General features: G+C 42.5%; 1 protein-coding gene across 2 annotated transcripts; it reads right to left on the bottom strand.

Annotated features, from left to right (window-relative positions):
* Positions 1-80: 80 nt before the first annotated feature.
* LOC130928748 (peroxisome proliferator-activated receptor alpha-like) lies at positions 81-20,334 on the bottom strand. 2 transcript variants are annotated; one of them, XM_057855487.1, is made up of 8 exons: positions 17,904-19,416; positions 14,515-14,725; positions 12,675-12,829; positions 10,070-10,208; positions 7,285-7,484; positions 6,946-7,212; positions 4,896-5,139; positions 86-2,804 (listed from the first exon to the last, which is right to left on the bottom strand). In XM_057855487.1, the coding sequence occupies exons 2-8, from the start codon at positions 14,696-14,698 to the stop codon at positions 2,560-2,562; spliced, it is 1,434 nt and encodes a 477-aa protein (XP_057711470.1). In that variant the 5' UTR covers positions 14,699-14,725; positions 17,904-19,416; the 3' UTR covers positions 86-2,559. The 2 variants fall into 2 exon arrangements, with proteins under 2 accessions (XP_057711469.1, XP_057711470.1); XM_057855486.1 differs by having other exon boundaries at positions 81-2,804; positions 6,946-7,484; positions 17,904-20,334.
* Positions 20,335-20,574: the final 240 nt, after the last annotated feature.

Below are 20,574 nucleotides of genomic sequence, written 5' to 3'. Positions count from 1 at the left end.
GCTCACACGTGAATAATGATTAAAAATGTAACGAAAGGTACGCTATTCAATGACAAAAACCTTTTTTTTAATTGGTTAAAAGCAATTCTGCATCATAGTTTATTTCACAGTTGTCGCATGTGTATGTATAAAGCACCATCACACAATATTTCACCAAATATTATTGGTCTACAGTTTCATTTATGAGTTTGAGATTAACAGTATTTGTATTTATGAATGTGTATGAGTGGTGATATCAGGGTACCAGTTGATTTGGGGATATGTCCTATTGATATCAGGTCAATTCCTGTTGATTTGGGGACATGTCCCGGTCATATCAGGACACTTCATGTTGATTTGGGGACATTTTGGGGACATCTTATTGATATCAGGTCATTTCCTGTCGATTTAGAGACATTCCTGGGACACTTCCTGGTCATATTAGGTCACTTCCTGTTGATTTGGGGACATTTCGGGGACATGTCCTGGTCGTAACAGGTCACTTCCTGTTTGTTTGGGGACATTTCTGGGACATGTCCTATTGATATCAGGTCACTTCATGTTGATTTGGGGACATGTCCTATTGATATCAGGTCACTTCCTGTTGATTTGGAGACATGCCCTAATGATTATCAGCTCACTTCCTCTTGATTTGGGGACATTTCTGAGACATGTCGTCATTTCCTGTTGATTTGGGGACATTTCTGGGACATGTCCTGGTTGTATCCGGTCACTTCCTGTCGATTTGAGGACATTTCTGGGACATATCAGGTCACTTTCTGTTTATTTGGGGACATGTCCTGGTCATATCAGGACATTTCATGTTGATTTCGGGACATGTCCTATTGATATCAGGTCACTTCCTGTTGATCCGGGGACATGTACGAGTGATATCAGGTCACTTCCTGTCGATTTGGGGACATTTCTGGGACATGTCCTCATCATATTAGGTCACTTCCTGTTGATTTGGGGACATTTCCTGTACATATCATGTCACTCTCTGTTTATTTGGGGACATTTCTGGGACATGCCCTCATCATATCAGGTCACTTTCTGTCAATTTGGGGACATTTCTGGGACATGTCCTCATCATATTAGGTCACTTTATGTTAATTTGGGGACATGTCCTGGTGATATCAGGTCACTTCCTGTTGATTTGGGGACATTTCTGGGACATGTCCTCATCATATTATGTCACTTTATGTTGATTTGGGGACCTATCCTGGTGAGATCAGGTCACATCCTGTTGATTTGGGGACATGTCTTGGTGATATCAGGTCACTTCCTGTTTATTTGGGGACATTTCTGGGACATGCCCTCATCATATCAGGTCACTTCCTGTCGATTTGGGGACATTTCTGGGACATGTCCTCATCATATTAGGTCACTTTATGTTGATTTGGGGACATGTCTTGGTGATATCGGGACACTTTGTGTTGATTTGGGGACATTTTGGGGACATGTCCTATTGATATCAGGTCACTTCCTGTTGATTTGGGGACATGTACTGGGCATATCAGGTCAGTTCCTGTTGATCTGGGAACATGTCCTGGTCATATCAGGACACTTCGTGTTGACTTGGGGACATTTTGGGACATTTCCGATTGATATCAGGTCACTTCCTGTTGATTCGGGGACATGCATGAGTGATATCAGGTCTCTTCCTGTTGATTCGGGGACATGTCCTGGTCATATCAGGTCACATCCTGTTGATTTGGGGACATGACTTGGTCATATCAGAACACTTCGTGTTGATTTCGGGACATTTTGGGGACATGTCCTATTGATATCAGGTCACTTCTTGTTATTTTGGGGACATGTTCTATTGATATCAGGTCACTTCCTGTTGATTTGTGGACATGCCCTATTAATTAATCAGGTCACTTCCCATTGATTTGGGGACATTTCTGGGACATGTCCTGGTCATATCAGGTCACATTGCCTTGATTAGGGGAGATTTTGGGGACATGCCCTATTGATATCAGGTCACTTCTTGTTGATGTGGGGACATTTCTGGGACATGTCCTGGTCATATCAGGTCAGTGCCTGTTGATTTGGGGACGTGTCCTGGTCATATCAGGACACTTCGTGTTGATTTGGGGACATTTTGGGGACATGTCCTGGTGGTATCAGGTCAATGCAATTTAAATGCTCTTGAAAATGAATGGGAAATTTGGACGTACATGGCCTTATATGGCATCAACTTACCTTTGCGTCAATGGAGTCCAAGTACATTAGCATCAATATAATTGACATATATGGCATCTCTGTACTTGGCCATCAATGCAAAGTAAATGCCACTGGAAATGAATGGGAAATTTGGACTGTCATTGGCATTCCAATAGAAATGATTGGGACAGTTTCTGGCAAATTTTGGGGGAAACATCAATTTTTTCCCAAAATTCTGTAGACAACTTTTATGCCACTAAAGTGTGTAAGGCACATTGACACATCTGAAGGCACAAAATTGAAATCCAAAAATCTTAAATAATATTGTAAAATAGTTTTAAACATCACCATCACATACATCTATGGCCCCTTTTGATAATAAAGATCTAAATTAATACATTAAGGTCGGACTTAGTACATATCCCTGTAGATCTCCTGGAGGAGAGGATGCAGCGACGCGTCCTCCGTCGTTTCAATTTCCTGCACCAACTGAGCGTGCTCGGTCACCAGTTCCCGCAGATCGGCCAGTTTCTGCAACAGTCTCGGGAAGAGGAAGGCGTCGTCGGGGTGGTTGGCCTGCAGATGGAGCCGCAGAGCCAATACGATGCCTTCTTGAAGCTGCTCCACCAGACTTGCGTCCACCAGACCAGGACGGTCTAAAAAAGAGAGACAGCGAGAACCATCAGTGGTATTTGCCATGTGGCATTTTATTTGCTATGTGGCAAAATTTTTTTGAGGGTATGTGGCATTTTTTGGAGGTATATGGCATTTTAGCAGGCCATGCACGTCCATGTCATTGACGGCTATGCACGACCAAATTTTCCATTCATTTCAATCATAGCCACACGTTTTTCTGCCAGTTAATACGAATGGAAAATTTGGACGTTCATAGCAGTCAATGGCATAGCCTTATTTGGATGTCAGTTGAATGTCTATGTGTTGTAATGGTATGTGTATGGTCAAAAATCACAGCCACACACGTTTTTCTGCCATTTAATATGAATGGAAAATTTGGACGTGCATAGCCGTCAATGGAATGGATGTGCATGGCCTGCAAAAATGCCATATACCCCCCAAAAAAGCCACATACACACACAAAAAAAAAAGCCAATTGGCAAAATACATATTGCCACATGTAAAAAAAATGCCACATGGCCAAAAAAATGCCACATGGCAAAAATCCATTTAATATGAATGGAAAATCTAGACGTACATAGACGTCAATGGCATGGATGTGCATGGCCTGCAAAAATACCACATACCCACCAAAAATGCAACATACCAAAAAATGCCACATGGAAAAATCAATTTTGCGACATGGCAAAAAAACTGCCACATGGCAAAAAATATGCCACATGGCAAAATCCATTTTGCCACATGGCAAAAAAATGCCACAAGGCAAAATCCATTTAATATGAATAGAAAATGTGGAGATGCATAGACGTCAATGGCATGGATGTGCATGGCCTGCAAAAATGCCATATACCCCCCAAAAATGCTACATACCATTAAAAAAGCCAAATGGCAAAATCCATTTTGCAACATGGCAAAAAATGCCACATGGCAAAATCAATTTTGCCACATGGCAAAACAAATGCCACGTGGCAAAAAAAACGCCACATGGCAAAATCCATTTAATATGAATGGAAAATTTAGACGTGCATTGACGTTAATGGCATGGATGTGCATGGCCTACAAAAATGCCATATACCCCAACAAATTAAAAGATACAAAAAAAAAATGCCACATGGCAAAATCCATTTTGCCACATGGCAAAAAAATGTCACATGGCAAAATCCATTTTATATGATTGGAAAATTTTGACGTGCCTGGACGTCAATGGCATGGATGTGCATGGCCTGCAAAAATGTCACATGGCAAAATCAATTTTGCCACATGGCAAAAAAATGCCACATGGCAAAATCCATTTAAAATGAATGGAAAATTTGGACGTGCATAGACGTCAATGGCATTTATGTTCATGGCCTGCAAAAATGCCATAGATCCCCCAAAACTGCCACATACCCTAAAAAAAATGCCACATGGCAAAATCAATTTTGCCACATGGTAAAAAAATGCCACATGGCAAAAAAAAAATGCCACATGGCAAAATCCATTTTGCCACATGGCAAAAAAAAATGCCACATGGCGAAATCCATTTTGCCACATGGCAAAATCCATTTAATATGAATGGAAAATTTTGACATGCCTGGACGTCAATGGCATGGATGTGCATGGCCTGCAAAAATGTCACATGGCAAAATCCATTTAAAATGAATGGAAAATTTGGACGTGCATAGACATCAAAGGCATTTATGTTCATGGCCTGCAAAAATGCCATATATACCCCCAAAATGCCACATACCCTAAAAAAAATGCCACATTGCAAAATCAATTTTGCCACATGGTAAAAAATGCCACATGGCAAAAAAAAATGCCACATTGCAAAATTCATTTTGCCACATGGCAAAAAAAATGCCACATGGCGAAATCCATTTAATATGAATGGAAAATTTGGACGTGCATAGCCGTCAATGGCATGGACGTGCATGGCCTGCAAAAATGCCATATATCCCCAAAAAATGCAACATATAAAAAAAAAACAAAATACCACATGGCAAAACCCATTTTGCCACATGGCAAAAAAATGCCACATGGCAAATACCACTTTTCGTTTTTCAGCCTTGCTGCTAAAAAAGGGACGTGGTCAGGGAAGAAATCATCATCTCCGTAGGATGGTAACTCACCTCCGCAGCAGATGATGGCGGCCACGAAGAGCGCCAGGTCGCTGTCGTCCAGTTCTAGGGAGTTGAAGCGTGTGGCGAACTGGAATTTGGGCTCCATCATGTCGCTGAACGGCCGCCGCAGGCTCTTGAGGAACTCGCGGGTGATGAATCCGCCGCCACGTGCCACCAGGAGCCCGTCTTTGTTCATGCACGAGGCCAGGAGCGTGAAGAGGGCCTCGTAAACGCCGTACTTGAGAAGAGTCACCTATGCGATTTAAAGGGAGGTTTTGGGTCAAAAATAACAACCGCCAATGGGGAATTTTTTGTTTGATTTTGTGGGATCTAAATTCCTGTCAATGGGAGCCAATAAGGATTTGTTTGTGGGCTGGAGTTCAATAGGAAGTGACTCGTAGATACCCAAGAATCGACAGGAAGTGACCCAAAAACGCCCCCAAAATCAACAGCTGAAATCAATCGGAAGGTACCTGGATAATTAAGGATTACTAAATACCATAAATAGCAATTAATGAAACAACTAGATCAGTAACTGAAGAGATAATTAGCACAGAACGTGAATTTTGATTGTTATTTGCATCTGTAGAGCTTCAATGCATGCTAGGGGGCATGTTAGACAACAACATTGTTCACAACAGAAGTTTACTGTCTCCCCCAAAGGAGCAGTGATGGCCAAATGAAGCTTCTTGAAGCAAGGAAGCTTTGCAGCTAATTTGTTCAAAGCTTCATGGTGGTTAATTTGATCTTATGGCAGTCAGCTGTCAAATAAAGTGTTACCAAATACCATAACTAGCAAAGAATGAAACAACTGGGACAGTAACTGAAGAAATAATTAACACAGAATCTGAATTTTGATTGTTATTTACATCTGTCGCAATGCAATGCATGCTAGGAGGCATGTTGGACGACAACAATGTTGACAACAGAGGTTAACTGTGTACTCCAAGGGAGCAGTGATGGTCAAATGAAGCTTCTTGAAGCAATGAAGCTTTGCAGCCAATTGGTTCAAAGCTTCATGGTGGTTCATTCGGTCTTATGATGCTGCCGCCACCATGTTAGGAGGCATGTTGGACGACAACAGTGTTGACAGCAGAGGTACACCGTCTCGCCCAAGGGAACAGTGATAGCCAAATGAAGCTTCGCATCCAACTGGTTCAAAGCTTTATGATGGTTCATTTAGTCTTATGATGCTGCTGCCACCATGTTAGGAGGCATGTTGGCCACAACAGTGTTGACAACAGAGATTGACTGTCTCTCCCAAAGGAGCAGTGATGGCCAAATGTAGCTTCTTGAAGCCAATTGGTTCAAAGCTTCATGGTGGTTCATTTAGTCTTATGACAGTCCTATGTTGCCGCTGTCACATAAAGCATTACCAAATACCATAACTAGCAATTAACAACTAGAACAGTAACTGAAGTAATAATTAACACACAACATGATTTTTGATTGTTATTTACATCTGCAGCGCTGCAATGCATGCTAGGAAGCATGTTAGAAGACAACAGTACTGACAGGTGTCAGAAGAGGTTGACTGTCTCCCCCAGAGGAGCAGTGATGGCCAAATGAAGCTTCTTGAAGCAATGAAGCTTCATGGTGGTTCATTTGGTCTTCTGACAGTCTTATGATGCCACTGTCGAATAAAATGTTACCAAATATCATCACTAGCTATTAATGTAGTTCATTTAGTCTTATGACAGTCGTATGTTGCTGCTGTCACATAAAGCATTACCAAATACCGTAACTAGCAATTAATGAAACAACTAGAACAGTAACTGAAGAAATAATTAGCACGGAACATGAATTTTGATTGTTATATACATCTGTAGCACTGCATTGCATGCTAGGAGGCATGTTAGAAGACAACAGTACTGACAGGTGTCAGAAGAGGTTGACTGTCTCCCCCAAAGGAGCCGTGGTGGCTAAATAAAGCTTCTTGAAGCAATGAAGCTTTGCAGCCAATTGGTTCAAAGCTTCATGGAGGTTCATTTGCAGATTTTGCCTGAACCAAACTGTACTTTTGTGAAAGCTACCATCAATGAATGAATGTTTCATCAACCTGGTCGTTCAAGTCGAGGTTCTGGAAGCTCGGAATAGCTTTAGCGAACTCGGTGAGCTCGGTGACCGTCTCCACGGAGGTGCTTTGGCAGCAATGGAAGAGTCGCGCTTCGGCCTCCCTCCGCCGGAGTCCGCCGCATCCCACGGCGGCGATCAGCACCCCCGCCCGCAGCCCGTCGTGAGCCTCCACATCGCTCCCCCTCGACACTTGCGCCGCTAGCGTCTGCTCTGCTAGCTGGAAAGTCTCCATGTCGTGGATTACAAAAGGCTTACGAGAAAGACAAAGAACATTACGTAAGCAGAAGTTTGGAAAAAAACACCGGAAAATAGGTCGCTTTACCGGCTTGCTCGCCTTGCCGGTGAGTATGAGCCGAGCTTTTGCTTTGTTCATGTTGAAGTTCTTCATGTAGGCTTCGTGGATGCACCCAATGAGGACTTTGTGGTCGGACCGCGTAGGGCTAACTTCTATCTTCTTCACAATCTTGCTCTCCGCCTTCAGCTTTATCTTCTCCGCCTGGGGCATGCGACCGAAGCGGATGGCTGCGGAGTGGAGACGTCGAGTTAGTCGATTAGCCGCAAATCCCGCGCGGCCTTCTGGATGCGAATTAGCTTGTGGATGATACCGCCTCTCGGGTTTCCGCGCCGCAGCTCCAGGCGAACTCGACGAACCCCACTGTTGATGACAGGCCAGATGTGGACGAGCTATACGGGGCTCTGTTTTTTGTCAAAGCTACAGCGGGACGCAGAGATATAAAAACGAACGTATAGTTTGTTGACCTGGGGAACGTCCTGCTGTGCTCATAAGTCAAATCTGTCACGTCTCGCAAGTCTTGTTAATGTTTTGTGTTGGTTCGTGTCAGATTCTTTTATTTTGGTAGTGGCGTGCCTCCTTGAGTTAACTTTACTTCCTGCTCTTGCCAGTCAGGCTGATCGTGTCCACCTGTGACCTTCTGTATATATAGCCTGCTTTGAACATTGCCAAGTGTCGGTTTGTGTGCTATCCTGCCACGTCCTATGCCACCTCCTTGTGTAAGCCCTTTTTTGAGCACGATTGATGTTTATCGAACATTTGGGTCCTTGGTGCATCCTTGTCAAAATCACACTGCTAAGTTTCAAATAGGGTTTGGAACCTCTGGGTAGCTCACGGTACGATGCGATTTGAGATACAAGGCTAATGACAGGGTTGAAGTCACTGAGGTGGTTGGACAGCTACTCAGGGGCAAGGCCCCGGGGGTTGATGAGATCTGTCCGGAGTTCCTAAAGGCTCTGGATGTTGTGGGGCTGTGGTGGCTGACACGCCTCTACAACATCGCGTGGACCTTGGGGACAGTTCCTCTGGATTGGCAGACCGGGGTGGTGGTCCCCCGGAGGGTGTTTTCCAATTACAGAGGGATCCCACTCCTCAGCCTCCCCCGGTAAAGTTCAGGGGTGCTGGAGAGGAGATTCCATCGGAAAGTTGAATCTCGGACTAAGGAAGAGCAGTGTGGTTTTCGTACCGGCCGTGAAACAGTGGACCAGCTCTACACCCTCGGCAGGATCCTTGAGGGTGCATGGGAGTTCGACCAACCAGTCTACATGTGTTTTGTGGATCTGGAGAAGGCGTTTGACCGTGTGCCTCGGGGAGTCCTGCGGGGGGTGCTCCGGGAGTACGGGGTACCGAGCCCCTTGGTAAGGGCTGTTCGGTCCCTGTACAACCAGTGTCAGAGTTTGGTCCACATTGCCGGCAGTATGTCGAATTCATTCCTAGTGAGGGTTGGACACGGCCAAGGCTGCCCTTTGTCACCGATCTGTTCATAATTTTTATGGACAGAATTTCCAGGTACAGGCGAAGCGCTGAGGGGGTCCGGTTTGGCGACCTCAGCATTGAATATCTGCTTTTGCAGATTATGTGGTGCTGTTGGCTTCATCAAGCCGTGACCTCCAACTCTCCCTGGAGCGGTTCCCAGCAGAGTGTGAAGCGGTTGGGATGAAATCAGCACCTCCAAATCAGAGACCATGGCCCTCAGTCGGAAAATGGTGGAGTGTCCTTTCCAGGTCGGGGATGAGATCCTGCCCCAAGTGGAGGAGTTTAAGTATCTTGGAGTCTTGTTCCCGAGTGAGGGTAGGAGGGAGCGGGAGATCGACAGGCGGATCGGTGCAGCGTCTGCAGTAATGCAGACTTTGCACCGGTCCGAAGTGGTGAAGAAGGAGCTGAGCCGAAAGGCAAAGCTCTCGATTTACCAGTCGATCTACGTTCCTACCCTATGGTCACAAGCTGTGGGTCGTGACCGAAAGAACTCTGGTACAAGGTCTCTGATACAAGCGGCAGGGTGTCCGGGCTCTCCCTTAGAGATAGTGTGAGAAGCTCGGTCATTCGGAGGGACTCGGTGTCGAGCCGCTACTCCGGTGCGTTGAGAGAAGCCAGCTGAGGTGGCTCGGTCATCTGGTTCGGATGCCTCCTGGACGCCTCCCCGGAGAGGTGTTCTGGGCATGTCCCACCGGCGGGAGGCCCCGGGGACGACCCAGGACACGCTGGAGAGACTATGTCTCTCAGCTGGCCTGGGAACGCCTTGGGATCCCGCCAGAGGAGCTGGTTGAAGTGGCTAGGGAGAGGGAAGACTGGTCTTCCCTGTTAAAGCTGCTGCCCCCGCGACCCGACCCAGGAGCAACCAGAAGAGGATGGATGGATGGATGGATGGATGGATGGATGGATGGATGGATGGATGGATGGATGGATGGATGGATGGATGGATGGATGGATGGATGGCTAACGATAACGATGATCTCAGTGCATGAACATGCAAGTACAAATACTTTTTCACTGTATTCAACTCTAAAAACAAAGTGTACGCGCATGTACTTGTAGTGCATTGTCAAACACGCCATTAGCTTTGTTTCCTAGCGACAGCATTCCCAAGGTTACGGTTGTGTGACTTGTCAAAAGAATAATCTACAGGTGGTTTGATAAATTTAAAATCTTTTAAAACAGGACTTAAAACTTGCTATGCTAGCACATTGCTAGCTAAACGTACAAAGCTTTTATAGTAAATAAAAGCTCCGTCTGTTGCTTGGTGCCACTACATAAGAACAATTTAAGCTAACGGATGATGTTTAGACAGGTTTTAAAGCAGCGGGATTACTCTCACCGTTGTGGGACATGCCCACCGAAAGGCACTTGTGGAAGCGGCAGTACTGGCACTTGTTTCGGTTTTTCTTCTGGATTTTGCAGCGTCGTTCGCACTTGTCGTACTCCAGCTTGAGCCGGAGCGTTCTCCTGAAGAAACCCTGGTGGGTACATTAGTAGCATGAATGCATGAACTCTTTGAACAGTGGAAAACAGAAGAAAAACAATTCCAGCAAGCGTGTCTATGCATGCGCGCGACCAGAGGCGCTACTGCACATAAATAAAGCACATTGCTCAACATCCCTTAATGACAGGTCGTACAACACGTATCATAAAATTGATGTAAATATTGGTACGACTGACTCACGATGTTAGCTAGCCGTTTTGTTGGATTTCATCAACAAATTCTACAAGTGATACTCGCGGTGCCATTACAGAAGAACAATTTAAGAATAGCAAAGGGTTGTTTAAAATGAGCAAATACCCACAGCGGCTATGCTAGAGCTAGCTGTGATAGGCATTAGCCCCGAGTTAAGCTAAGTAGTCGAGTTAAAGTGGATTTTATTTGTTCTTAATCAGTGTAGCGACCTGTTAATTTGTCACTTCCTTTTGATTTTAGGGCATTAGGGTAACTTCCTATTTCTTACGGGTCACTTTCTGTTGACTTTGGCGTATTTGCGAGTCAATTCCTATCAATTCTGGGTCACTTTCAGTTGATTTTGGGGCATTTCCGGGTCACCTTCTGTTTATGGGTCACTTCCTGTTGATTTTAGGACATTTCCGGGTAACTTCCTCTTGATTTCGAGTCACTTTCTGTTGACTTTGGCGTATTTGCAAGTCAATTCCAGTTGATTTTGGGGCATTTCCAGGTCACTTCCTGTTCATCGCTCACATCCTTTTGATTTTAGGGCATCTCCGGGTAACTTCCTATTTCTTTCGGGTCACTTTCTGTTGACTTTGGCGTATTTGCGAGTCAATTCCTATCCATTCTGGGTCACTTTCAGTTGATCTAGGGGCATTTCCGCGTCACCTTCTGTTCATGGGTCACTTCCTGTTGATTTTAGGGCATTTCCGGGTAACTTCTAATTGATTTCAGGTCCCTTTCTGTTGATTTTGGGGATTTCCAGGTCACATCATGTTCATTCCAGGTCACTTCCTGTTCATTGGTCACTTCCTGTTGATTTTAGCGCATTTCCTGGTCACTTCTTATTTGTTTCGGGTCACTTTCTGTTGATTTTGGGGTATTTACGGGTCAGTTCCTGTTCATCGCTCACTTCCAGTTGATTTCGGGGCATTTCAGGATCACTTCCTGTTGATTTTAGGTCATTTCCGGGTCACTTCCTGTTTACCGGTCACTTCCTGGTGATTTTAGGGCATTTTTGGGCAACACCCTCTTGATTTCAGGTCACCTTCTGTTGACTTCAGTGTATTTGCGAGTCAATTCCTATTCATTCCAGGTCACTTTCAGTTGATTTTGGGGCATTTCCGTGTCACTTCCTGTTCATCGGTCACTTCCTGTTGATTATAGGGCACTTCCGGGTAACTTCCTCTTGATTTTGGGTCACTTTCTGTTGACTTTGGTGTATTTGTTAGTCGACTCCTATCAATTCCGGGTCATTTCCAGTTTATTTTGGGGCATTTCCGTGTCACTTCCTGTTCATCGGTCACTTCCTGTTGATTATAGGGCATTTCCGGGTAACTTCCTATTACTTTGGAGCAATTATTAGAAAACAGAAGAAGCTGAACATAACTGTCAATCTCCCTCGGACTGGGGCTCCATGCAAGATCTACCTCGTAGAGTCTCAGCGATCCTAAGAATGGCGAGGAATCAGCCAAGTACTCCACAGGAGGAGATTTTTAATGACCTGAAAGAAGCTGGGATCACCATTTCCAAGGTTACTGCTGGTAATACACCGAGACGTCATGGTTTAAAATCAGGCAGGCATGGAAGAATGATGAACACCATCCCTACTGTGAAGCATGGGGGTAGTAGCATCACGCTTTGGGGGTGTTTTTTAATTTTTTTTCGCACATGGGATTGGACAATTTCTCTATTTTAAGGAGAGGATTACCAGGGTCAGGTACTGTGAGATTTTGGGGAGTAATTTCCTTCCCTCAATTTGAGCCTGACAACGGCCTGAAGCAGACAGCCAGAAAATACCAAGGAGTGGCTTCGTAAAAAAGCGTTATCAAGGTTCTGGAGGTGCCTAGCCAGTCTCTCGACCAAAACCCAATCGAAAATCTTTGGAGGACGCTCAAACTCCATGTTTCTCACTCAGTGACGACCCAGAAACCTGACTGATCTCGAGAAGATCTGTGAGGAACAACAATGCAAAATTCCTGCCTTTGAATTTTTTTAAAGGACAGCTGTCAAATGTCATTAGCTTAAAAGCCAAACAATCACAAGTTCAAAAGCGGCAAGCGTCTATTTCAATTTCCACGTGTGCGCGAACGTCACCGAAGCTGGCTGGAAGCCAAGCAGGGGAGAGGTGACGAGTCACCCAAGGCCGTCGTGTTCCCGACCTAACACGCTAGCTGGCTGCTTTTGGAACTTTCCAGGTCATGCGCCTCAGGATGTCGAACGTGAATGTGAATCTATGATGGTAGGTGACCTGTTTTAGTCTCACCTTGCAACCCTCGCAGGCGTGAACGCCGTAGTGGAAGCCCGACGCTTTGTCTGAACACACTTTGCACTCCAGGCTGATGGCGCCTAAGAACTCGTCGGGATCCGGCGCCTCCCGACAGCCCACTGGTGACGGACTGGAGGCTGGAGTTAAGGTGTCTGCAACCAGACAACAGTTCACTTGCATGTACAGTGGTATGAAAAATTATCTGAACCCTTTGGAATTTGTCACATTTCTGCATAAAATCCCCATCAAATGTGAGCTGATCTTTGTCAAAACCACACAGATGAAAAAACAGTATCCTCTTTAACTAAAACCACCCAAACATTTATAGGTTTTCATATCTGAATGAGGATAGTGCGCAAACAATGACAGAAGGGTGAAAAATAAGTAAGTTACATTTGATATTTTGTGCACCCCCTCCCCCCCACTTTGGCAGCAATAACTTCAACCAGACGCTACCTGTAGCTGTAGATCAGTCCGGTACATCGATCAGGACTAATATTGACCTATTCTTTTCTACAAAACGGCTGTAGTTCAGTCAGATTCCTGGGCTGTCTGGCATGAATCTCTGTTTTTATGTCATGCCACAGCATCTCAATGGGGTTCAAGTCTGGACTTTGACTTAGCCACTCCAGAACGTGTATTTTGTTCTTCTGAAACCATTCTGAAGTTGATTTACTTCTGTGTTTTGGATCATTGTCTTGCTGCAGCATAATTCTCTTTTTAGCTTCAACTGTCCGACAGATAGCCTCAGGTTTTCCTGCAAAACATCCAGATAAACTTTTGAATTTATTCTTCCATTAATGACTGCACGTTGTCCAGGCTCTGAGGCAGCAAAACAGTCCCAAATCATGATGCTACCTGTGTTGATGTTGTGAGCTGTTCCATTTTTCCTCCACACATGACGTTGTGTGTTACTCCCAAACAATTCAACTTTGGTTTCATCAGTGCACAAAATATTTTGCAACAATGTTTTTTCTTAGACAGCAGTGGCTTCCTCCGTGGAGTCCTCCCATGAGCACCATTCTTGGCCATAGTTTTACAGATAGTTGATGTGTGAACAGAGATATTGGACTGTGCCAGTGGTTCCTGTACCTGTACGTCTTTAGCTGACACTCTAGGGTTCTTTTTGGACCTCTCTGAGTATTCTGCGCTGAACTCTTGGCGTCATCTTTGGTGGACGGCCACTCCTTGGGAGAGAAGCAACAGTGCCAAACTCTATTTGTAGACAACTTCTTTGACTGTCGATTGAGGAACATCCAAACTTTTAGAGATGGTTTTGAATCCTTTCCCAGCTTTATACAAATCAACAATCCTTGATCGCAGGTCTTCAGAAAGTTCTTTTGACCAAGCCATGATGCATATCAGACAATGCTCCTCATAGATATTTCTTACCAGGTGTGTGTTTTATAGTGGGCAGGGTGGCTTTAAACCACTCATCAGTGATTGCGCACATACCTGACTTAAAATGTTTCGTAAAAATGGCAGAGGGTTCACTTGCTTATTTTTCCCCCTTATGTCATTGTTTGCATGCTATCCTCAATAAAATAAGAAAACCTTCATGTTTGGGTGGTTTTAGTTAAATTTGACCCAACATTTTCATCTGTGTGAGTTTGACAAAGATCAGATCACATTTGATGGTGATTTTATGCAGAAATGTGAGAAATTCCAAATGTTTCAGATACTTTTTCATACCACTGTACAATCGGCAAACTTTCTTAAATCAATGATGCAGAATCACCACTAGAGATGTGATAAATCACCACACAGAAAAAACATATGGTGCATAAATCAGCATTGACTGCATTAATCATCAGCTACTAACAAACTGCGAACTCACCCAACGCAATGGAGTTCTCCGACCCCGAATGGGCGCTCTGGTACTCTGGGAAATCAAATCCATGAGTGTCTTCTCCAATGGACTGAGAAATGTTTTGAAGGTCCTCCATGAGGTCCTCACAAAGAGGGTTGTCCAGTAAAGAGTCCCCGAGTGGGGATGGGGGGCTGTAGAGATCCCCTGCCATCGTTGGATGACGACCTCACTCCCCAGACTACAACAAGAAGACCTCAATGAAATCTAACCGAGTTTTTGTGCTGAAACGATTAATCGATTAACTCGAGTAAGTCGATTAGGAAAAAAGATTCAAATTGATTTTGCTGATTTTAGTATTCATTTAATTATAGTGGAATTGTAATGGTTTGTTTTGAAAGTATTTGGGTCAATACACTGCTCTCTAGTGGCGACAGTGAATATGACGTAACTTAAAATTAACATGGCTGAATCCAGCTGCTCCCTGTTAAGACCAGCATAAGTTTTTGTTGGAGCTAATGTTTTTTAATGCATTCGTAATTTAGTTTATCGGTATATTTAGCCGTTTTTTTTGTAAGAATATGTGTCTAAATGATTTGTTAAGAGCTCGCGGACTTTTGCTACGCAAATTAGCCAATTGTTGTAAACATTAGCATTATATAGCATTTAAGCTCGCAGACTTTTGCTATGTAAGTTAGCTAATTGCAACAATGCGACAATTAACTAACTTGCATAGCAAATGTCCGTGAGCTTAAATGCTATATAATGCTAATGTTTACCAGATAGTTTCTAATGAGCAGTAGAAACAATCTGGAAACAATCCCTTTAGGGGCTCCGTACCTAGAAGTCTCATAATGTAGGAAATGATTTTAAACACCAAAAAATGAGCTGCTCGCTGTTAAGAACAACATCAGGTATGTTTTTGTTTGAGCTAATATCTTTTCTGTAATGCATTCATAATTTAGTTTATCAGTATATTTAGCTGGTTTTCTGTGGGAATGCGTGTTTGAACCATTTGTTAAGAGCATTGTAAAAAAATGCTAGAATTTTGTGGCATTTAAGATAGCCGACTTTTGCTAAGCTAAATTAGCCAATTGTTCTTTATTTGTACTTAGATGCTCATTTATTTTTTTTTTCATACTGTTTGAAGTTCATCTTAGGTATTTTAAGTTTTTATGTTCCTTATCCGATTACTCGATTGAGTAATCGGATAAGGAACATACGCAAACCACACGTATTTTAATGTATTTTTTAATGCGTTTATTGCTGTTGTGCACTGCCCTCTAGTGGCAACAGTCAAATTTGTTGTAGGAGCTAATATTTTGTAGGTGTATTTAGCCGTTTTTGTGGGAATATGTGTTTGTCAGAATATGTGTTTGTCAGAGCATTGTAAAAAAAAAAAAGTTAGCGTTTTATTGTAGCATAGACGCTAGCGGACTTTTGCTATGTAAGTTAGCCAATTGTTCTTTTTTTTACTTCAATCCTTTGCATTTAGTTTTATTGATTTGGGTGGATATGGTGCCTTGTAGTGGCAACAGTGAATATGACATAACTCATTTAAAATGGCTGAATCCAGGTGCTCCCTGTTAAGACAAACATAAGCTCGCGTTTTTTTTATGCATTCATAATGTAGTTTATAGGTTTATTTAGCAGTTTTTCTGTGGGAATATGTATTTGAACCTTTTGGTTAGGGCAATATTTAAAAAACAAAAAAGTTAGCATTTTATAGTATTTAAGCTAGTGGACTTTTGCTATGTAAGTTAGCCAGTTGTTCTTTTGTTGTACTTAGATCCTTTGCATTTAGTTTTATTGATTTGGGTGGATACAGTACCTTGTAGTGGCAACAGTGAACATGACATAACTCATTTCACATGGCTGAATCCAGCTGCTCCCTATTAAGACCAACATAAGCTTGTGTTTTTTTATGCATTCATAATTTAGTTTTGGTATATTTTGCCGTTTTGTGGGGGGATATGTGTTTGAACCATTTATTCAGGGCATTATAGAAAAAAAAAAAAAGTTAGCATTTTATAGCATTTAAGCTAGCGGACTTTTGCTATGTAAGTTCGCCAATTGTTCTTTTGTTGTACTTAGATCCTTTGCATTTAGTTTTCCTGATTTGGGTGGATACAGTGCCTTGTAGTGGCAACAGTGAACATAACTCATTTAACAGGGCTGAATCCTGATGCTCCCTGTTCAGACCAACACAAGCTCATGTTTTTTAATGCATTTATAATTTAGTTTATTGGTATAATTTGCCGTTTTTTGTGGGAATATGTGTTTGAACCATTTCTTAAGGGCATTATAAAAAAAAAAAAAGTTAGGATTTTATAGCATTTAAGCTAGCTGACCTTTGCTATGTAAGTTAGCCAATTGTTCTTTTGTTGTAGTTATATCATTTGCATTTAGTTTTCTTGATTTGGGTGGATACATTGGCTTCTAGTGGCAACAGTGAATATGACATAACTCATTTAACGTGACTGAATCCAGCTGCTCCCTGTTCAGACCAACATAAGTTCATGATTTTTTAATGCATTCATAATTTAGTTTATAGGTATATTTAGCCGTTTTTTGTGGGAATATGTGTTTGAACCATTTGTTAAGAGCATTTAACAAAAAAAGTTAGCATTTTACCATAGCATTTAATCTAGCGGACTTTTGCTATGTAAATTAGCCAATTGATCTTTTGTTGTACTTAGATCCTCATATATTTATTTTTTCACACAGTTTGAGGCTCATCTCAGGTATTTGAATTTTTTACACTCGTTATGCGATGACATGATCATTCGAACTAACTAGTTCATCGATTAATCGACTACTAAAATAATCGATAAGTGCAACATACGTCCAGTACTTATCTGGGACAGATGTTATTGTAGGACAACGGCAGGAGGACATGTCTCAACAACACTTAAAATAAAAGTTGTAAGATGTTTCAGAGCCAACAGACGGTAAATCCATACATACTGGGGATTGTATTGCCTGTCTACACATGTTGCGCAACCATTTTAGCAAGTAATTGTTTCATAGCCACATTTCAGTGCTTTGAAATCTGCGATACAGTTAACTCTTCTCTCATTTTACACAGCATTCATAACTAGTTGTACTGATGTTCTTTCCTGATCAGGCATTCATTGTGTTTTACTTCCCAGGCGGAGAAAACTTCTATCTTTAGGTTTGGAGAGGAAACGAGAGCTTTGCAGAATGCATGTCAACAAACAATCACATGGAACCAAAGCAAATGTAAGGGAACCAAAATTCTAAGCACCATCTCGCATAAAATACGTTCAAAGATCTGAGAAACTACTCGAAACTTGGGGGAAAGTCTCCAATTCCATTAGAAGACAGGATGGAAATCCTCTTAGCAGCTCCTAATCACTCTTATATAACATGAATAAACATTGGATGGTTTGGATTACCGTAGAATGTTCGCTCTAGAGCATTTCCTGATGAAGAATCCCAGAGACGCTCGTTTGACAGGGAGCGGACGGAGAAGAATCTACGTAGCCGCTCCGTGCGCGTCCTACCCCCGCCTGGCTTCGGTCAACACGCCCCTTTGTCCGTTCGGGGGGGAAATGACGTCACCAGAGAGCGACGGTGTCATTCCTGATTTAACACACCTATGGTTTGGACCAATCACAATGCAAAGAGCGACATTTCTGGTTTTAATCAAAAATCAAGTTTTACTTTAAAGGGATTAACAATACCTTTATCATGTGTGCAAATAATGTTTAATATATACATATTACGGCAAATTATGTCACTAACTCTATTTATGTCTAGCACAGATGTTTTACATGCATTCAAAAGTGAGATAATTTTCCAGATAACGCTAAATGACATCCGTTATAAGCGTTCTATAATGCACTTGACAGTGTCATGTCATAATTATGGTGGTCTTATGGCGCCGCTGTCAAATAAAGTGTTACTAAATACCATAACTAGCAAATAATGAAACAACTTGAACAGTAACTGAAGAAATAATTAGCACAGAACATGTATTTAGATTGTTATTTACATCTGTAGCGTAGTAATGCATGCTAGGAGGCATGTTGGACAACAACAGTGTTGACAGCAGGTGGCAGCATACTCTGGGGGACTGTCTCCCCCAAGGGAGCAGTGATGGCCAAATGAAGCTTCTTCAAGCAATGAAGCTTCACAGCCGATTGGTTCAAAGCTTCATGGTGGTTCAATTGGTATTATGACGGTCGTATGATGGCGCTGTCAAATAAAGTGTTCCCGGTTAATATCTTTTGGTGTAAATATCCCATAACACAGTGAGGACTTATAGTTTAGTGCAAATGCCCTTTTCGTGTCAAATTTGGTGGGTGGCGGCTTATACTCAGGTGCACCTTATAGTCCGAAAATTACGGTAATTAATAATCTTTATCACATGTTTGCGTCTGTAAGTGTGCGTATGTGTGGGTATAACTGACGTCACAACATGAACGCTAATTTTTTTTGTGTCTTTAAAAACCCATTTCCTACAATATCTGACATCTACATATGGAGTACCTAAAGGGTAATCATTAGCATTTTATGAGAGCATTTAAGCTAGCGGAAGCAATTGCAATTGGCTAACTTGCATTGCAAAAATCTGCGAGCTTAAATGCTATTTAAGATGAATGTTTACTAGAATGTTTCTGGTGTCCACGAGAAGCAATGTGGTGCGCACTAGACTGTTTCTGCTGCGCACCAAATAGTTTCTGGTGCACACCAGGTTGTTTCTTTTGTGCATGAGAATCAATGTGGTGAGCACCAGATTGTTCCTGGTGCGCCCAAGAAACAATGTGGTGCGGACCAGACTGTTTCTGATGCGCACGTGAATCAATGTGGTGCACACGTTAATCAATATTGTGCGCACCAGAGACAAATCAATGTGCAATAATGCTAATGTTTACCATATTGTTTCTAATGAGCACCAGAAAAGATGTGGTGCACACCAGATTGTTCCTGGTGCGTACGAGAATCAATGTGGTGCTCACAAGATTATTTTTGGTGCGCAGAAGAATCAAAGTGGTACGCACGTGAATCAATATGGTGCGCACCAGAAACAAATCAATGTGCAATAATGCTAATGTTTACGAGATTGCTTCGAGTGCGCACCAGATTTTTCCTGGTGCGCACAAGAATCAATGTGGTGCACAACAGATTTTTTTTCTGCAGCGCACCAGATAGTTTCTGGTGCACACCATATTGTTCCTGTTACGCACGAGAATCAATGTGGTGCGCACCAGAAACAAATCAGTGTGCAATAATGCTAATGATTACCAGATAGTTTGACTTGATAGGTGATAGTTTGACGTACCCACCGGATAGGCACGAGAAACAATGTGGTGCGCACCAGAATTTTGATAACAAGGTTACCAAACCATTAGATATATAATACTAATGTTTACAACAATTGGCAAACTTGCATAGCAAAGGTCCGCTAGCTTAAATGTTGTATAATGCTAATGTGTTTAAAACAATTGGTTAACTTGCATAGCAAAGGTCCGCTAGCTTAAATGTTGTATAATGCTAATGTTTACTACAATTGGCTAACTTCCATAGGAAAAGTCTGCAACCTTAAATGCTATATAATGCTCAACTTAACAATTGGCTAACTTGCATAGCAAAAGGCCGCTACCTTAAAAGATATATAATGCTAATGTCGACCAGATTGTTTCCCCCATAAACCCTAAACCCTAACTTGCATGGCAAAAGTCTGCTAGCTTAAATGTTGTATAATGCTAATGTGTTTAAAACAACTGGTTAACTTGCATTGCAAAGGTCCGCTAGCTTAAATGTTGTATAATGCTAATGTTTACAACAATTGGCTAACTTGCGTCGCAAAAGTCCGCAAGCTCTTAACAAATCATTTAGACACATATTCCCACAAAAAAAATGGCTAAATATACCGATAAACTAAATTACGAATGCATTAAAAAGAATTAGCAAAAATCCACTAGCTTAAATGCAATATAATGCTGATGTTTACAACCATTGGCTAACTTGCATAGCAAAAATCTGCTAGCTTAAATGCAATATAATGCTAATGTTTACAACAACTGGCTAACTTGCATAGCAAAAGTCAGCTAGCTTAAATGC

This window comes from Corythoichthys intestinalis, chromosome 13 (assembly GCF_030265065.1).
Source record: "Corythoichthys intestinalis isolate RoL2023-P3 chromosome 13, ASM3026506v1, whole genome shotgun sequence".
In the NCBI taxonomy this organism is placed as follows: domain Eukaryota; kingdom Metazoa; phylum Chordata; class Actinopteri; order Syngnathiformes; family Syngnathidae; genus Corythoichthys; species Corythoichthys intestinalis.
Note: the sequence above shows the minus strand (reverse complement) of the source record. Positions and strands in the feature narration are given on the sequence as shown.

Coding starts and splice junctions, on each gene's coding strand:
- LOC130928748 (XM_057855486.1), bottom strand. CDS start 14,698: ATGGCAGGGGATCTCTACAGCCCCCCATCCCCACTCGGGGACTCTTTA. Junction 12,830..14,514: donor GGAGAACTCCATTGCGTTGG/GTGAGTTCGCAG, acceptor GTCTGGTTGCAG/ACACCTTAACTCCAGCCTCC. Junction 10,209..12,674: donor ACGCCTGCGAGGGTTGCAAG/GTGAGACTAAAA, acceptor TGTACCCACCAG/GGTTTCTTCAGGAGAACGCT.